The sequence below is a fragment of the Arachis ipaensis genome, chromosome B9 (assembly GCF_059453495.1).
Source record: "Arachis ipaensis isolate K30076 ecotype BB chromosome B9, ASM5945349v1, whole genome shotgun sequence".
In the NCBI taxonomy this organism is placed as follows: Eukaryota; Viridiplantae; Streptophyta; class Magnoliopsida; order Fabales; family Fabaceae; genus Arachis; species Arachis ipaensis.
The window spans coordinates 121,667,590-121,687,223 of NC_142444.1; the positions used below are offsets into that span (position 1 = coordinate 121,667,590).

The 19,634-nt window shown below is 32.9% G+C and overlaps 1 protein-coding gene, 1 long non-coding RNA gene and 1 other non-coding gene across 3 annotated transcripts; 1 reads left to right on the forward strand and 2 right to left on the reverse strand.

The window, feature by feature from the left end:
- Positions 1–531: 531 nt before the first annotated feature.
- Positions 532–640, forward strand: LOC148546143 (small nucleolar RNA R71). Its single transcript, XR_015900925.1, has one exon. It is a non-coding gene; the product is annotated as a small nucleolar RNA R71 (small nucleolar RNA).
- A 4,054-nt stretch (positions 641–4,694) lies between these two features.
- Positions 4,695–9,850, reverse strand: LOC148546144 (uncharacterized). Its single transcript, XR_015899973.1, has 2 exons — positions 9,336–9,850; positions 4,695–5,003 (listed from the first exon to the last, which is right to left on the reverse strand). It is a non-coding gene; the product is annotated as an uncharacterized LOC148546144 (long non-coding RNA).
- A 4,831-nt stretch (positions 9,851–14,681) lies between these two features.
- Positions 14,682–17,910, reverse strand: LOC107615792 (protein SIEVE ELEMENT OCCLUSION B). The gene is made up of 7 exons (XM_016317823.3): positions 17,503–17,910; positions 17,339–17,425; positions 16,811–17,220; positions 16,597–16,688; positions 16,329–16,468; positions 15,640–16,128; positions 14,682–15,509 (listed from the first exon to the last, which is right to left on the reverse strand). Exons 1-7 carry the CDS (start codon positions 17,863–17,865, stop codon positions 14,907–14,909), a joined length of 2,184 nt encoding a protein of 727 aa, XP_016173309.2. The 5' UTR covers positions 17,866–17,910; the 3' UTR covers positions 14,682–14,906.
- Positions 17,911–19,634: the final 1,724 nt, after the last annotated feature.

Sequence of the window (19,634 nt, forward strand, 5' to 3'; positions counted from 1 at the left end):
GGAATGGTGGCCTGTTGTTGAACCTATTCTGGGTTCTTCCACCTTGATTATTATTGAAGCCTTGCTGAGGCTTCTGTTGATCCTTCCATGAAAGGTTTGGATAATTCCTCCATGAGGGGTTGTAGGTGTTTCCATTGGGTTTCCCTATGTTGTTCACCTCCTCCATCATGGATTGTTCAGGATCATAAGCTTCTCCTTTAGAGGAAGCTTTTTGAGTGCTGCCAGTTGTAGCTTGCATTCCAGTCAAATGCTGAGAGATCATATTGACCTGTTGGGTCAAGATCTTGTTCTGAGACAATATGGCATTCAGAGTGTCTACTTCAAGAACTCCTTTCTTCTAAGGTGCCCCATTATTTACAGGGTTTCTCTCAGAAGTGTACATGAATTGGTTGTTTGCAACCATCTCAATGAGTTATCTTGCTTCTACAAGCATTTTCTTCAAGTGGAGTGATCCACCTGCAGAGCTGTCCAATGATATTTTGGACATCTCAGAGAGACCATCATAGAATATGCCTAAGATAGACTATTCTGAGAGCATGTCAGAAGGACATCTCCTGATCAGTTGCTTGTATCTTTCCCAAGCTTCATAGAGGGATTCACTTTTTTTTTGTTTGAAGGTAAGAACTTCTAGTCTGATTTTGCTCATCTTCTGAGGTGAAAAGAACTTGGCCAAGAAGGCATTGACCAATTTTTCCCAAGAGTCTAGGCTTTCCTTAGGTTGTGCGTCCAACCATATCCTAGCTCTGTCTCTGACCGCAAAGGGAAAGAGCATAAGTCTGTAGACCTCAGGATCCACTCCATTGGTCTTAACAGTGTCACAGATTTGCAAGAATTCATATAGAAACTGATGTGGATCTTCCAGTAGAAGTCCATGGAACTTGCAATTCTATTGCATTAGAGAGACTAATTGAGGCTTAAGCTCAAGTTGTTTGCTCTAATGGCAGGTATAGAGATACTTCTTCCATAGAAATAAGAAGTTGGTATGGTGTAGTCACCAAGAACCTTTCTTGCATCAACTCCATTATTAGGCTCGGCTGCCATGCTTTTAGCTTCTTGTTCAAAAATCTTTGTAAGATTTCCTTCGAAGTGTTGTGCATTAGCTTGTTGTAACCGCTTCTTTATGGTCTTCTTAGATTCAGGATCAAGATTAAAGAGAGGTTCTTTTATGGTCCTTTTATTTATTAATTAAATTCAAAAATTAAAGCTAATTAACTGAAAATATTTGAAAATTAAATAATGAACTTCGAAAAAAAAGAGAGAGAAATAGAGAAGATATTTTTGAAAATTAGAAGAGAGAAGAATAAGTTAGGAAGTTTTGAAAAACAAGAAAGAGAAAACAAGTAACTAATTAAGAAATATTTGAAAACAAGATAAGATAGAAGATTAGAAAAGATTTTAATTTAAAATTTAAAATTTGAAAAGATAAGATAGAGGTTGAAAAGATTTGAAAAAGATTTAATTTTAAAATTTTCTAATTAGGAAAGATAAGATAAGAATTTGAAAAGATTTGAAAAAGATTTAAAAGAGAGATAAGATTTGAAATTTGATTTTTGAAAAAGATTTGTTTTTGAAATTTTAAATTTTAAATTTTAAATTTTAAATTTTAAATTTTAAATTTTGAAATTGAATTTTCAAATTTGAATTTGAAATAAGATAAGATTTTTGAATTTTAAAGAAAGATAAAAAGATAAGATAGTAATTTGAAAAAGTATGATTTTTGAAAAGATTTGAAATCAAGATAAGGTAAGTTAGTAATTTTGAAATTAAAATTTGAAATCTTTTTGATATTTTCAAAAATTAAGATAAAAATGATAGAAAAAATATTTTTTTGATTTTTTTTAAATTAATGAAGAAAGAGAAAAACAACTAAATGATACCAAACTTAAAATTTTTAGATCTAAAGACACTAAGTTTCGAAAATTTGAAAGAAAAACACCCAAAGACACCAAACTTAAAAATTTTAAAGATCAAAACAAGAAGAAAAATAAGAACAATTAAAGACTAAGAACACCAATAACAAACTCAAAAAATTCAAAGCAATTAAAGAACACACAATAGATACCAAACTTAAGATTTGACACTAGACTCAAACAAAAGACACTATTTTTCAAAATTTTTTGAAAAAAAGACACAAGAAAGTTTGAACTCTAACAAGAACAAGAACAAAAGACTCAAACAAAAGATAAAGATTAATAAAGAAAAGAAAATATTTTTGAAAAATTTTTTTATTTTTTTAATTTTTTCGAAAAAGAAGAAAATAAAAGACTCAAATAAAATTAAAAACAATACCTAATCTAAGCAACAAAATGATCCATTAGTCTGTTCAAACTCGAACAATCCCCGGCAACGGCGCCAAAAACTTGGTGCACGGATTCCCAAACTCCGTACAATTGAACCAGCAAGTGCACTGGGTCGTCCAAGTAATACCTGCGGTGTGTCAGGGTCGATCCCACGAGGATTGTCGGCTTGGATCAAACAGTGGTTATCTTGTAAATCTTAGTTAGGCGTATAGAAAAATTGTGTAGTTGGTTAAACGCATAAAAGTAAAATAAAGATAACGTTACTTAGTAATTGTGAATTCAATGATAAAAATATGGTTAAGACTTCATAGATGCTTTGTTCTTCTGGATCAATCCTTTCTTACTGTCTACTCCAACTGTGAATGATTTCTTCTATAGCAGGCTGTATATGATCAACGCCGGTTTGAGCAGCCGCCAATCTTTTTCTAGGCTAAACACCAGGTTTAGTGCGCATCCAGTTTGAATGACGGTGAAGCTCCTGCAGTTAATCCCCTTGGTGATCCTACACAAAATGCCACAAACAAGGTCGAATCTTCCGGATCAGAGAATATTGTGCCTTGATTCTAGCCTTTACCACAAAGACTCTAATCTCCCCATAGCTCGGCTGAACTGATATCTCGAGAAGTCCCTAATGAAGTCGTGGATTAGCCGTCTAAGAGACGTATCCTCAAGCTAGTGGTTCACTGATATCCGATGAAAGACACTCGCTAAACCCATATAGAATAGAGATAACTTTTGACAGTTCAACTCATTCATAAGGTTGAAGAACGAAGATACATCTTAGGAGAGAATCAAACATGAATTGAAATAGAATAGTAATGCTTTAATTAATCCGTAAAACTTAGCAAAGATCCTAACCTTAACCTAGGAGGTTTACTGGCTCATACTATACGTAATGGTGTTTGAAAATATGATATACTGGAGAGTGATCCTAAAACATGGTGGATCTTCTCCTATATATACTAATCTAATAACTAAGGATTACAGAAATATGATAGGCTTAGGCTTGTAGTGCAAAAATCCACTTCTGGGGCCTACTTGGTGAGTGTTTGGGCTAAGCGTGAGTGTTTTCCACGTGTTAGTGTGGATCTTGGGCGTTGAACGCCTACTTGGAACACCTTTTTGGGTGTTGGACGCCAGCTGCTCCCTTTTGGGCGTCCAACGCCAGGAATGGGGTAGGTCGCTGGCGTTGAATGCCAGTTTTGGGCCTTCATCTCCAAAGACAGGTATGGACTATTATATATTGCTGGAAAGCCCTAGATGTTATATTTTTATAGCTGTTGAGAACGCTCCATTTGGATATCTGTAACTCCTGAAATGCTTGCTTGAATGCACGGAGGTCAAATCTTGACAGCATCTGCTACGCTTTCCTTGCCTCTAAATCAGACTTTGTCAAAACTCTCAGATTTCAGCCAAAACACACCTGAAATCACTATAAAATACAACAACTCATAGTAGAATCTAAAAATATGAATTTTACAGCAAAATTTATGAAAACATAATAAAACTTAAACAAAACATGCTAAAAACTATATGAAAATGATGTCAAAAAGTATATAAAATATCCTCTCATCAACTTTCCAACTCACTTTTCACTGATTTGAAACCTTTTGACAGGTATAAGAAGTGGGCGTTGATGCTTTATGGCTTCTTCTTCTCTTGCCAATATATCTTGTAAAAGAAATAGTATTGCAAAAGAACCAGAAGAAATCGCAGCTGCTGCACAATCTTATTTTGAAGAATTATTTGCTACAAGTAATCCTAGAGATCCAATGGAGGAAATTAAAGGAATCTCAATCAAAGTGACCGAAGATACAAACCGGGCCTTGATGCGACCGGTGACTGAAAAGGAAATTAAATTCGCTGTCTTCTCTATCAACTCGTACTTAGCACCGGAAGATGATAAATTTACTACTAAATTTTTTCAATTCTTTTGGGAGACAATCAAAAGAGATGTTATCAGTGCAATTAAAAGCTTCTTTGCTGGAGGTAAAATCCTTAAAGCCTTTAACCATAGACATATTTGCTTGATTCCGAAAGTTAAAAATGCATGTTCGATGAAACAAGTTAGGTTGATAAGTTTGAGTAGTGTGGTTTACAAAATTATTTCTAAGGTCTTGGTTCATAGATTATAAGGAGTGATGAATAAAGTAATTATTGACGCTCAAAGTGTAACACCCTACCATACCGAGTCTTATGCTTAAGTCATAATCCAGAGATGGCAAGGTATTACGACCTCTAGAATAAAAATTTAGTACATATAGTAGTGTGAATAAGAATTATAACTAGGAGCCTTTGTAGAAAAAGGGGTAAACAAAAAAAAAACGTAACTCGAACGCGCAACACTCCGATCGATAACGTAACGAGCAAAGGATAAGCTAACACAAGATCATATATATAAAGAGTGTCAAAAACGGGAATATCAAGACTCAAAATCCGGCTGCGAAGATAACCGGTCCGAGCATAGCAATATATACATATAATAAAATAAGAAAAACCCCAAGGAAAACCCAAAGGGACACAAATACAGAAACCTATTCTCCAAAACCTCCTATAAGAGGAGTCATCACAGTTTATATTATTTAATGGAGATAAAGGTATCTAAACAAGATATATAGCCCAAACCAGAGTCCCGAGAACAAGGGATCTTCGCTAATCCAGAAGTCTCCAGCATGCCTCAACGAGAAGCCTCGCGTTCTGCATCTGAAAACCACAAAATCCGCATGGGTGAGAACCAGAGGTCCCCAGCATGGTAACAACTTCCACATATATAATACATAACAATAGAGGAAAGCCGAAGGCAATCCTAGAACTTCCTCCAGATAATATCAAAGCTTATAAACAAGCTAAACCGTAAGTGGCAACTGACTAAAGATTCTTCAGTCTAACTAATACTTCCCTTTCCAATTCCTTCAGACCTCCCAACCACCAGCAGGAGTATAACGCAGCAAACACAGTTATATCAGACAAGAGATATACAAATAGGAACAGATAAGGCAATTAGACAGATAGCAAATAATATGCAGTCAAATAGGTAATCTCAAACAATTCACATAGTATGCATATGATGAATGCCTATCCCTAGTGCCTGATGATATCATCTGTCAGTTACAGAGCCAACCCGACAAGTCCTGGTAGCTAACCATTGGACTGTCCCTCTGTCGCGCATCCCCAACTCGAGTTATACTCGTCATAAACTTGATCATAATCATGATCCACATCCATCACCCTCACTGGTGAATATTTACGGGGGCGAGCTCATCCGGGACTTTCACAGTGCCCGGCCACACTTACGACATAGGGTCAACAGAGCTTCGAGTCTCAACCTGGAGCACGTGGTGGCTAGCCACTACTTTCTCCCAGGGAAACCCTCATCTCCGATAGTGGAAGTGCAAACATTCACAATTCATTCAACAGCATATATGCATTTATACTTAGCCATAATCATTGCTCCGCCGTAACACAGCAATAATCCAGCCATTCGGCTCGCGGTTAAATCCATAACCAGCCAATTCATTAACAATCACGGCCTTTTGGCCCATGGCATAACCAGCACTTCCACCGCCATCCTCCGCATCTCACACAATCATCTTTGATCCTCATTGATCTTTCATTTTCCCTTGCTTCACTCGTAAGTTACCACATTCACTAGCCCCTTATCTCATAGCTAGGCATATCATAATGATTTGAGACATAAGTGGTGAGATCGGAGGCTTAGAAGTATGAAATTTGGCTTTTAAAACTCAAAAATCAACTTTGGGATGAAAACAAGGCCACGCGTACGCGCACTCCACGCGCCCGCGTGGATGGCCTTAAAACTCATTGAAGCGCAAGCGTCACACGCGCGAACGCGCGGATTGAAAATTTGCCAAACAACGCGCACGCGTCAGCCACGCATACGCGTGGATGCTCTTGCGCCCCAGGCACAAAACTGGCACAACTCTGACACAACTCTCTGGAAAATGGCTGGGCATTTGGTGCAGCGCATCGACGCGCTCGCGCACACCACGCGCACGCGTGGATGGTATTTTCTCGAAGAACGACGCGTACGCGCCAAGTGCGCCTACGCGCGGGGGTTCATTCTGCTAAAAATTTTCTAAGTTAAAAGCTGCAGAATTCACAGATTCAACCCCAATCTTCCGACGGATATAACTTTCTCATTTTAAATCGTTTTTCACCCGTTCTTCGAACGGCATGGACATCCTGGATCCAATTTCATTTCTAAATAGATTTGGCACAAATCAGAGATCTGTAGTCCAAGTTATGTCCCGTCAAAGTATGCCCAAAAACCATGTTTTCAGACAAAACCATAAAGTGCCATTTTCAAAACAAGCCACTTTCAACTCTTTTCAAAATCAATCAAAACATGCCAATTCCATCCCTTTTCTTTGAAATCAATCAAAATGTACCAAAATCAACATCAAGCCATCCTCAACTCACACATTGACATTTTATCAAAATTCCCAAAATCACATCCAACCATTTTAACACTTCTCAATCCAATGGCTAAAGGACAAACACAATATCATGTCATACATCCTTCCTCATCCCAATTTCCAATAATACCATTTCCAATCAACCATCATTATACATGATCAACATCATACTCACCATCAACATGGTACCACCCATCAATTCAACCTCAATCATCCATCAAGCATATATCACAACATGCATTTCTCATATATCACACAATCAAGGCATCAATATTCATAATCACATATATGAACACATCATATATCTCAACCATTCAACAACACCAACAATTCAATGCCTATCTTAGGGCCTCTAGCCTAAGTATTTCCTACCACATTACATATTAGATACGGGAAACCGAAACCATACCTTAGCCGATTACCCAAGCTCAACCGGAGCACTTCCAAATCACTTTTTCTCAAGCTCTCAAGGTCTCAACACCTCCAAGAATAGATTTTATCACACAAAACCCTCTTCCAAGCTTTTCAAAATCACCAATCAAGCTCCAATATTCACATATACACAACCTAAGCCACAATCATCATACCCATACACAACATCTCAATACCCAAACATCATAGAACAACAATTTACACTAGGGTTGGGAATCTTACCACACCCAAGGTCCAAGGAGACAAGATTAACCTTCTCCTTCAAGAGAGTTGGGTCCTATAACATCAAAGAGCCCAAAATCTCAACATTTTTGCTCATGAAACTCGAAATCAAAGCTGGAAATTCGAAGAGCAAAACGTGGCTTACCTTAAGATTGATTGTATGGGTTTTGTAGAGCTCTTCGTAGTGAACGCGTGGCCACAAACGGTGCGGCAATCGGAGCTCTAGATCAAAAGTTATGGTGGTTTGAAGATCAACCAAGGGAGAGAACTTGAGAGAGTGTTCTTCCCTCCATGGCCTCCATTTCAGCATGTTTAGTGTGTTGTGAGGAGAGAGAGTGCTGAAAACTAGGATTTTGGTTTAGTTTAGTTGGGCCAAAGGCCCACTTTGGGTCCGGTTGGCCCGATTTGGCTCGTTCGGTCCAATCTTGGTCCGTTTTCTATAAAATTGGTACCGAAATTCTCGTCTCAATCTCCTCTATCATATTAAGCCATAAAAATAACACTTTTGGCTTTCTAGAATAAATTCTCAGTTATGGGTTAATTAGTCGTTAATTAACCGGATCTTACACAAAGTGCCTTTATTTGTGGGAGGTTGATTAGTGATAACATTCTCATTGCACATAATTCATGTATTTTCTGAAAAATAATAAGACGCATGGTGAGTGTGACATAGCCTTTAAATTAGACATGAGTAAGGCGTATGATAGAGTGAAGTAGAGTTATGAGTAGGATATCATGAAGAAAATGGGTTTTTGTGATAAGTGATTGGATTGGATAAAGGAATGTGTGATGACAATCTCTTAATTTGTTATTGTGGATGGACAAACTTATGATTTTTTTTAAACTATGTCAAGGATTGCAGCAAAGTGATCTTCTATCTCTCTATCTTTTTGTATTTTGTACAAAAGGTTTATCTCATCTAGTCCACAAAGGAGAACAGAGATCTGAAATTTTGAGATTGAGGCTTAATCATAGATGCCCTAAAACTAGCCACTTATTTTTCGCAAATAATTTTATCCTATTCGGCTGCGCTTCAAAAGAAGAATGCTAGAACCTTATCAGAATTCTGCGAATCTATGAAAAAGTTAATGGTCAAGTAGTTAATGTAGATAAGTTGTTTGTTTTCTTCAATAGAAACACACCAACATCTCAGAGAGATCATTTAGCTAATATTCTACAGGTGCAGCACATTGGAAACCAAGACAAATATCTTGATTTACCGACAGTGATTCAAAGGTCTAAGAAAGCAACATTTAATTTTTTCAACGACAAAATTTTGCAGAAGTTCAACATTGAAAAAGAGGTCTCCTATTCTCTAGTAAAAGAGAAGTCTTAATCATGGCAATAGTAATTGCAGTTTTAATTTACACTCTTAGTTGTTTTAAACTACCTAATCATTAATTGAATATATACAAAAAGTTATGATGCCATTTTGGTAGGGGCAAAAAGGGTTAGAAAAGAAAATACAGTGGGTGCAATAAATGAGCTATCACGTGCAGGCCAAGAGAGCAAGGGAACCGAACTTTAAAAATATGAGCGCATTCAACTTTGCTATGTTAGCTAAACAAGGTTGGAGACTGCTAACCAGACCTCATTCCTTGTTGTACCGTGTCTATAGAAGCAAATATTTCAAGTTCTTGAATTATCTCAAAGCAGAAGTAGGCACTAACCTTTCTTGGAGGTGGAGAAGTGTCTTAGAAGGTCTTGAAAAGTGCATCATTTGAAAGATTAGAAGAGGAATTTCAATACGAGTAAAAAAAGACTCATGGATTCTAAGCATTAACTCTATTGCGATGTCACAAATACAGAATCAGGCAATCATTTCAAAAAACTGTCTCAAAACTAATACTACCAACTAAGCAATGGAATCAAGTATTAATGATTTCAGACATATTCAATCAGAAGATAGCAACAACAATACTATTCAAGGTGAAGGTGAGGTTACCTGGTCGAGAGAAAAAAGTGGAGTATAAATAGTGGCTTCGGGTTATGACATTGGGTTTCATTTCTTCCACCCACCTCCAGAATTTTTACCGGATTGCTGCAAGAAAAAAGAGATTTATTCAGGACTTTTGAAGATTAAATATCAATCGAAAATTAAAAATTTTATATGGAAGATGCTGCATAATGGCCTCCCTGTGATGCAACGGCTAAAATCTCAGTTGTTGATGGTGAATGCCATGGACCTTAACTGTGAAGCAACTGAGGAGACTATACTATTTTTCACTGTCTCTACTACTGTCCAAATTCAAGAGAAGCTTGGAGAATAACAAATCTTCAATGTTTGCTCACGATGACCAAACCATGGAAATGGTGGTTGTGGATATAAGAAGAGCTTAGGAGTGACGGGGATGCAAAAAAGAAGATGTCGTAGGCACTGTGTCGCACCTAGCACTTATGGAAGGAAGGCAAGGAACAAAGTTATTTTTGAAGACTCAAGAAAAGTCCTATCAGTGGTTGTTGAAGCAACCCTCAAAGAAGCCCAAGTGAAAAGAGAATTTAATTTCACCTTCCTTTCTTAGAATTCTTGTCTTTTTGCTATTGGTTGTTTCAAGATTTTATTTTGGGAGATTTCCAATTTATCTTTGTTGCTAAAAGTCTTGTAAAGACACTTTATTTTATTTTATTAGAAATAAAATCTACCTTGTGAATATATATATATATATACACTAAATTCTACCGTTTATGTATATTTTTTAATATAAAAGATGAATAAAACTAAATTATAATTTTACACTTTTAAAGAACAAGCATCAATTCTCTATGTATGGAAATTTTAATTTTATTTTTTATAATTATATATATATTAATTTAATTATTATGTGATTCACTAATAATCCAATGATCCATCAATACTCTAATAAGATCAATTATTGATTTAGTTCTAATAACTATGTTATAAACATGAATTAGATCCAAAACTAATATTAAACTAAAGGTAATATATAACTCATTTATAATAGAATTGACCTAGTAATACATAATATTTGATATGTCTAAAACGAGCACAACAATTATATGTTTATTGGATGCGCCATATTTATATAGATCATTAGATTTGATTAGATAAAAATCAAAGGCTAATATGAAAGAAGAGCATTGATGGACTCTAATAAATACAGAATATCCTAGTATATAAATAAATGCTTTAAATGACAATACTTTAATACACAATACTTTAAATAGTAACAGAATCTTTTATTCTTAAATAATTAAATATAAAACATATAAATACAAAAATATGAGTATTCTTTATTCAATAAGAGTAATTATTATGCAAGAAATTTTTATAATATTAAAAAATTATATTAAAATAAAATTTTAAACTGTAACATAAAAATATAAAATAATTAAAATTTTATTTTATATTACTTGACAAATAATTAGATTATTATATTTAAAATTTATTAACTAACTAATTTTATTAAAGATATTATTATATAATATAATTTTTCATCATAATATTTCAAAAATATAATTTATTTAAAATATTATATATAATACATGAAAATATTAACTTTTTATTTTTTCAATTTTTTTTTAAAATATAATTCTAAAAACATGCCTATCATATTACATATTTACTTATATTAATAAGACCTAAACTAATCAAACTTACATAATTAAAAATATAAAACATATAATACAAAAAAATAAAAGTATTTTGAAAATATTATGACATTTGTATACTAACTTTTCATATTATATATATATATGGTAAAATTCTACTTTATTCTTTATATTTTAACATGTAAATTATCCTGTATGAGATGTCACCTTTTATTTGATTGTTATGTTAACTATGATTAAGCTATTTTGTAATTAAAAAATTATTTAAAAGAATAAACGTATAATTTGATAAAATACTAAAAATTGAATCTTTGCTCTCTGCAACCTCGTTGTTTCTCTCTCTGATTGTTCTTCTGTGTTGATTTCAATTTGTAGTGAATCTGCGATTAGTTGAAGAGAGTGTATTTGATCGTGCTGCTACTTTGTAGTTGTCTTTTGCTCTTTGTTCACATAATTTTGTGTCACATATAAATTCTTGATTATCAAGATGCATTAATCTATGATTTAGGGTTGTGATAATTATTGCATATATTAAAGTAATGCTTGAATTAGATATACATTTGATCCATCCGTCTATTAGAATTTAAATTGGATTATATCAATCAGATCAAAGCCATTCTTTGAAATGGCTAGGATCATTGGATCGTAGACAAGATCCGTTGCATTAGATATTCAAAAGATACTTGTATCTTTACTCTCCGTCCTGCTTCGAGTTACAGTGTGCCTTCAACACGCTTTGAGTGATGAAAGAACAGTGGAAAAGAGGAAATATACTTCAGTCAACAGAGAAGGTGTTTTTCAATAGAAGGATGGAACGAATTTAAGTAATAATGATTTGGTAAAAGAATATAAATTTACTTTTTAATATTTAAAAAAATTATATAATTATCCATCTTAAAAAAATATTTAATTATAAAATGGTCCTACTTTAGTTAAGATGTTAACTCTTATTGAGTTAAATTAACTCAAATTAAAATTAAACATTTAATTAAAATGTGTCACGTCATAGAGGCTAATTTACATATTGTTTTAGAGGGGGTTGGGTAGAATTCACCATATATATAAATTTGGTCGAGTTAGAGAATAAAAAATTCAACTAAAACAATAAAAAATACTTCGAAATAATAAAAATAAAAATGATCTTATTATAAATATATAATTTTAAATATTATATATATGAAATTTTAAATGTTAATTTTAATAAATAAAAAATATTTATTTTTTATATTTATATATTTTATATTTTTAATTATGTAAGTTTGATTAGTTTAGGTCTTACTAATATAAGTAAATATATAATGTGATATGGATGTATTTAGAATTATATTATTTTTATTCCGTTTTTCTAAAAAAAATTGGAAAACATAAAAAAGGTTAATATTTTCATGTATTATATATAATATTTTAAATAAATTATATTTTCGAAATATTTTTATAAAAAATTATTTTATATAATAATATCTTTCAATAAATTAGTTAATTAATAAATTTTGAATATAATAATCTAATTATTTGTCAAGTAATATAAAATAAAATTTTAATTATTTTATATTTTTATGTTACAGTTTAAAATTTTATTTTAATATGATTTTTTAATATCATAAAAATTTCTTACATAATAATTAATCTTATTGAATAAAGAATATTCATATTTTTTTATTTATATATTTTATATTTAATTATTTAAGAATAAAAGATTCTGTTACTATTTAAAGTATTGTGTATTAAAATATTGTCACTTAAAACATTTATTTATATACTAGGATATTCTGTATTTATTAGAGTCCATCAATACTCTTCTTTCATATTAGCCTTTGATTTTCATCTAATCAAATCTAATAGTCTATATAAATGTGGCACATCCAATAAACACATAATTATTATGCTCGTTTTAGACATACCACATAACATTAATTGATTAAATCAATATTGCTATAAACTTTTAATTTTTCAACATTAAGTCATCAAGTTTTAAGTAATAGAAAAAAATAAACAAAAATTATTTACGCCCCAAGTCCATCCCTATACATTAACATTATTTAGCGTTACATATATCCATCAGGATTTGAATACTACTTATCGCCATGGTAAGTACAATACTCTTTAATATCTTACATTCAATTTTTGGCTGAAATTATTATCACTAACATTCGTTTAAATAAGCGTCAATAGTTTAAATTTCACTTTGAATATGCAGTAACATATTGAAAATAATAATGTCTAAATTATTGTTTTAAATATATCTATGCAAGAAAAAAAAACACATTGCCAGAGAACACAAAAATTTGTAAACTTATAAAATCAACAAAATCTTAAGGTATATCAAATTAGTCAATAATGTAAAATGAATATTAAAATATAAAATATACATTAAAAATAAATAAAACTATATATATAGATGAATTTTATCTAATTCCTTTTTAAATAATATGTAAATTATTCTTTATGGATGTGGTACATTTTAATTGAATGTTTATTTTTAATTTGAGTTAACTTAACCTAATAAGAGTTAACATCTTAACTAAAATAGGATCATTTTGTAATTAAATAATTTTTTAAAATGGGGATGTGACTCTGACTCGACAGAATTGAATTCCGCAGCATTGTTTGCAAGATATTCTCATTATCCATTCCCTTAATAAACGACCTTGCAAAAGAGACACTTACATGCCTCAACGCCATGCTACCTTCTTCTTTGAAAAGAGACATGGACAGCATCCCTCTACTTTAGAGCATCTTGAATAAGGACATCTCGCTCCAATTCTTGCACCAGCATTACGCCGACGTAGTGTAGGGAATGGCGAAAATGGTCTAGAAAACTAATGAATTTATCGTTTAGAGTTAAGATGGAGAATTTTAATTCCAAAATTGAACTAACTAACATACCTGTGGAAAGCAATGGTTTTAACCTTTTGGGCTTCTTTTTGGGTGGAGGATTGGAGGTGAGCGATGACGAATAAAGAATGGAGAAGAAGCGATAGCCATTGGAAAGAGTTAGGGTACATTTTCTAGTAGATTGATTTGAAAAAAATTAGAATTTAATTTTTCATATTTTATCAAATTATACATTCATCCCTTTTAAATAATTTTTTAATTACAAAATGACCTAACTATAATTAAAATAGTATTCAATCATAAATTAACACATCACAAAAATAATTTACATATTATTTTAAAAAAAAATATGATAAAATTTACTATATATATTTATATAAAAATATATAATGAGTGATTTTTGTGCACAATTAAATAATATTTTTGTTTCATCAAATAAGAGCGTTACTATTCGAACTAGAATTTTGAAATTTTAGTTAACAGTTTAATTTGTATATGTATAAAAGAGTTTAAATAATAATTTAATTATGTATTATCACATTAATTTAAAAAATTAATTTTTAAATTTAATAAATCGTATAAAATTTTTTATATTCCTAATACATTGAAATTAAACTAAAAAAAATTCAAAGATAATATTCAAGCCAATATAAAATATTAAAATAAAATATGATAGTAGGGCAAAACTCAGCACTGATGTGAAGGACACAATCACACAACTAAGAAGGGACGAGCAGTGTTCAGTGTTTTTGTGGGTGTATGAGAGAGGAAGTGACACTGTTTAGTGTATAATTAATGAGGCAGTAAAGAATTCTATAGTGCACAAGCCTAACGGCTTTATTTCTTTTATTTTATTGAATCCAAATTACAGACATGGTATGCAACAAAGCACAAGGCTTAGCGTATCACTAACACAGAGTTACATAAACTTTAAATCTCAAAATAAAGCATGCATAATCGATGATGATAGATATATAATCTACCTTATTCAATGCTAAATGAAACCGAAAACAACTGAATTTCAAACTAAATGAAGTAACGGTTGAAGACGCGATCAAGGAGTAATAAACTCGTCGGTCGCAGCACGCGGTTTGATGGCTGATAGGGGTATTTATATTGGTCCTTTACCATTTTCAAATGGAAGATCATCATCATCAACAAAATGCATCCCATGGCAACATTTGTAGGACAGAGAAGTGATCTCCATCATCCGGCCGCATGTCAGATCAGGGCAGTTAAAGGGGATCAGCACACGAGAGTGGATATTATCCAGCTGGAACTTCATACAATGGCGTTTCTCGGGCTTGTGGAGTTCGACATAGTATTTGTAGATGGCAGAGTAAAAGCCTAACACCGAAATATTGGGTCGCCACTCTTTGAAGCCTTGGAGTACATTCAACATCACTTCATTGTACCCAAATAAGAATACGTTCTTGCCTTTGCTCACGATCGCCCATCCCGCCTCAGTTTTCATGGCGAGAAGCATTTGAATTTGCTTGAGGGTGGTCGTTTCAACATTTTGAATGTTGCTTAGGAGTGAGTGGGTGATGCTTAACCAAAATTTGGTCTGATTTGTTTCATTCGTTGCAAGGTTGAAGTGTTCAATGTCTGTTTCTGTTCCTTCTAGGTCCTTTTTCATACGTTCAAGAAGGCCATGAAACTTTTCAGTCCATCCTCTTGTTCCTCCATAGACAAAGACGTATTTCTCTTCGCTCTGATTCATGTGAATATAAACAGTAGTATTATCATTATTATTAGATGACTTGAACATATGTATTTGTAGTGTTCTCATGAGTCAATGACGCAAATAATAGTAGCAAGGATTGAAAAGTAATAGTTCTTACCATGACGCACGTTTTGATAAGAGGATAAATATTATATGCTGCGGGCCAAAACCAATTCCAGTTTTGGGAAACCGTTGTGAGGGTAGCAGGATCGAATGGGAAGGCTTCCATGCCCCACAGAATGATTGGGTGCAGTGCATTTTCGTTTAGAAGCTTTCCACCAGCATCAGCCACCACCACAATAGGTTTACCTTGGTAGTTCCATATTTCTTGCAATGGTTTGTAACCTTTTATGAGTGAGAAACACTCCACCACATACCATGATGGCATCACAGACTTCAAATACTCAAACTTTTTCTTGATTTCATAGGTCCAATGTTCCACAACAGGCACCCACACAATCTTATTACCCTCTTTCTTGTATTTGTCATTGTTGGTGATTGATTCGTGAATCAATTTTAGAGACTTTATTATCTCAAGGTCAATGTTGTCAACACCAGAAATGAACAAAAACAAGTTCTTTGTTGTTATTAGTTCATCCAGAGTAAGCTGCCCATTGACAAACCGAATTGTAAATATGTTAGAGAAAAAAATTAATAAATTTGAGGATCTATAACTTCCTCCTCTCCAAAAAAAAGGAGGATATGGTATATATTTATGCTTAGTGAAAACACCACTTTCAATTTGATACACACACACATGGCATGTCATGATCTTGAAATTTTAAGTATTACTTTCGCACTAATTACCAGTTCTTTAGTAGCATTGTTGGCAATAATCTTATCAGGTTGATCAACGTTTTTGGAATAGATTAGAGCTTTCAAAAGTGGCCAAATTCCCGAAGGAATTCGGAAGGCATCAAAACGCCAACTTAAATCTTGCCATGCCTCTGCAATATAGAAAGATAAAACTGAGTTAGTAACTATATATCCCAAGAACCTAATAAAGAACTAGTACGTAGAAGTTAAAGCTATAGAAGCAACATTTATGCATATAGTATATATGTATGTAGATAACCTATTTCGCTCTTGATTTGGTTCAAATAAGCATTTAATTGGGTGAGAACGATATTGAGTCTCGCAATAACGTTATTCTTGATGTCCAATTCCCTGAATCAACCAACATACATATGAAAGTATAAGTAAGTAGGGTTAGAAAAAGAGGTTTAATTTTAATTTAATTAATATAAAAAATTATAATAATGAGAGAGCATATCATTCAGACATACGACCTTTGATTAGCACACGCAAAAAGGGAGAAAACAGCCCAATAAGTATACACATCACGAGGAGCTTTGACGAGAGTCGGAACGTCACTTGGGGCATATGATTTATAGTGCTTCTCCAATGTGATGATCCCCTTAATGAGTTCCAATGTAATTTTAACCAAATTGCTTGTAAGATTTGAATCCGACTCAGCGGGCTTGTTCTCTTCTGCATGCCTGAACACATGCAGCTCAAGCGCATTCCCCTTCCTTGTCGCCTGCTTCTTCAGCGTCAGGTGCCGTGTCTCTCCATAGTCCAAAGCAAAAGCGGAGAGTGCTATCACTGCTTTTGCATCCCATGTGTAACTTTTCAGCTTCTGAAGAACTCCCACCACTGACTTGTGTGCATTTGATATGGTAAACGAGTGGCATGTCATCTGTAATAATTATTATCATCATCATCAACCATCTTAACTGTGTTAGAATTTTGATAATGAGCTATGTTATGGCACCTAATCCCGCCAAATTAAGTAAATAAATAAGTAGTGAGTTGACCTGGCAAGCAATCTCTTTGAGAAGGGTATAAGTTGGATTGAGAGCAGATTCAGGAACCTTGTCTTCCACAAGATTGACGGACACTTGCTGCAATATGCATAAATAAACAATATAAATATATAGTCATTCGTTACCATGTTATATATATAGTTAGTTATGAGGACCTTGAGGCCAAGATAGTCATCGAAGTTGGTTGAGCTGCTATTAACAATGTCATACACAAGATCGAAAAGAGAATCAACATCTTGTCTGATGGCTTGAGCGTCATGGATGCTGATGATGTTGAGAGAGATGAGCTCATCAGGCACCTTGAATGGGTTCATCAGCGGTGAAACAGGATTGGTGAATGTAGTACCAGGAAGTAGAACTCCTGGCATTATTGGACGACCATAAATGGCAGGGACGAGTGGAATTGCAGGACGGGGAGTGTAAGTGGATTGCAGTGGAACTCCCGGCTTTGACTCTCCTGCAACTATTGGAGGAGGAGGGGTGTAAGTGGCTTCTAATGGAACTCCTGGTTTCGACATTATCACAAAACCCAAAAGTGAACAAGTATTAATTAGGACTTTGCGGCTAGTTTTGGTCTGCCTCTGTTAGCTTCCTACCTTATCCCTATTTATAAGCCTCTAAGGGTCAATTATTGTTTCATTTACACTCTTCTTTTCCTTTAATTTGTAGGGTCTTGAAATAATTAATGACAAGTGTCAACTGTGTTCACACTCGCATCCCCTATTAAAAAACCTAGCATTAATTGATAACTCTTAACTAATTGATAGGCACAACCTGGGGCAGGCAGGCTAGGAATTCTTTTTGCTCAATTATGTTCATATCAAAATGATATTTGAAAATTGTTGGATGATTTATTAAATTTAACTAAATTATTATTTAATAATTTTTATTTATTAATTTTAAATGGAAATAACTTGATGTGAGTTTTTTATGAGATTTACTGTATATACAAGTTTTTCTGGCATACAAATTATATAAGTTAATTCTAACCAAATAAAACTCATTTTCATAACGCGCGCGTGAAATCACAACGTTCTTTCTTCAACGTTTGTATCCCGCGTTTCTCATTTTTTTTCTCTTTTTTCTCTTTTTTTTTGCGTTCTTTTTTTTCGTGTTCCTTCTTCTTCTTTGGGTATTTCATCCTCTTCGTCATTTTTTTTATTGCTTCACTTTTTTTCTCCTCCTCTTTTTATTGATTTTGCAATACTATATATACTTTTTAGAACGTAAAACAAGAAGAAAAAGATAAATAAGAAGCAACAGAAGATGAGGAGGAAGAAGAGGAACGATTTTAAATTATGCAGAACTTATCAGTACACGTACACCGAAAATTCTTAAACAATACACTTAAATATCTTCGTGTTATACCCAAATTTGCTGCAAATACAGAAAAATATTTTCTCTAATGCTGCTTTTTTTTTTTCTTCTTTTTTCCTTATTTCTTTCTTTCTTTTAGTTGAATGAATGTGAGTTCATTCTCTTCCAAGTAATTTTATAGCATTATGTGTTTTTTCTTCTTCTTTGTTTAATTTTTTATTTTTATTCTTGTTAAGAGAGTAAAACAAGAAGAAATTTGAGAAGGTAAGACAAAAAGAAAAAGATGAATAAGAAAAAAAGAAGAAGAAGAAGAAGTAGCAGAAGATGAGAAGAAGGAAGAGGAAGAGTTTTGAATTAAGTAGAACTTATCAGTACACATACACCGAAAATTTTTAAATAATACACTTAAATATCTTCGTGTTATATTCAAATTTGCTGCAAATACAAAAAAATATTTCTTCTAATACTACATTTTTTTCTTCTTCTTTTTTTTCTCTTATTTCTTTCTTTCTTTTAGTTGAATAAATGTAAGTTCATCATCTTCCAAGTAATTTTACAGCATTATGTATTTTTTCTTCTTCTTTGTTTGATTTTTTTATTTTTTACTCTTGTTAAGAGAGTAAAACAAGAAGAAATTTAAGTAGGTAAAACAAAAAAAAAGATGAATAAGAAAAAAAGAAGATGGTGATGATGATAAAAAAAAAGAAGAAGAAGCAACAAAAGATGAGGAGAAGGGAGATGAAGAGTTTTGAATTATGCAGAACTTATCAGTATACATACACCAAAAATTCTTAAACAATACACTTAAATATCTTCGTGTTACACCAAAATTTGCTGCAAATACGGAAAAATGTTTCCTCTAATGCTATATTTTTTTTTCTTCTTTCTTTTTTCTTTATTTTTCTTTCTTCTAGTTGAATGAATGTAAGTTCATCCTCTTCCAAGTAATTTTGTAGCATTATGAGTTTTT

Bases quoted from the DNA above. Each gene is read 5' to 3' on its own strand.
- LOC107615792 (XM_016317823.3), bottom strand. From the start codon at position 17,865: ATGTCGAAACCAGGAGTTCCATTAGAAGCCACTTACACCCCTCCTCCT. The intron at 16,689-16,810 runs GTCGTATGTCTG...TGGTTGATTCAG, and splicing joins TTTGCGTGTGCTAATCAAAG to GGAATTGGACATCAAGAATA. The intron at 15,510-15,639 runs GTAAGAACTATT...CACATGAATCAG, and splicing joins TTATCAAAACGTGCGTCATG to AGCGAAGAGAAATACGTCTT.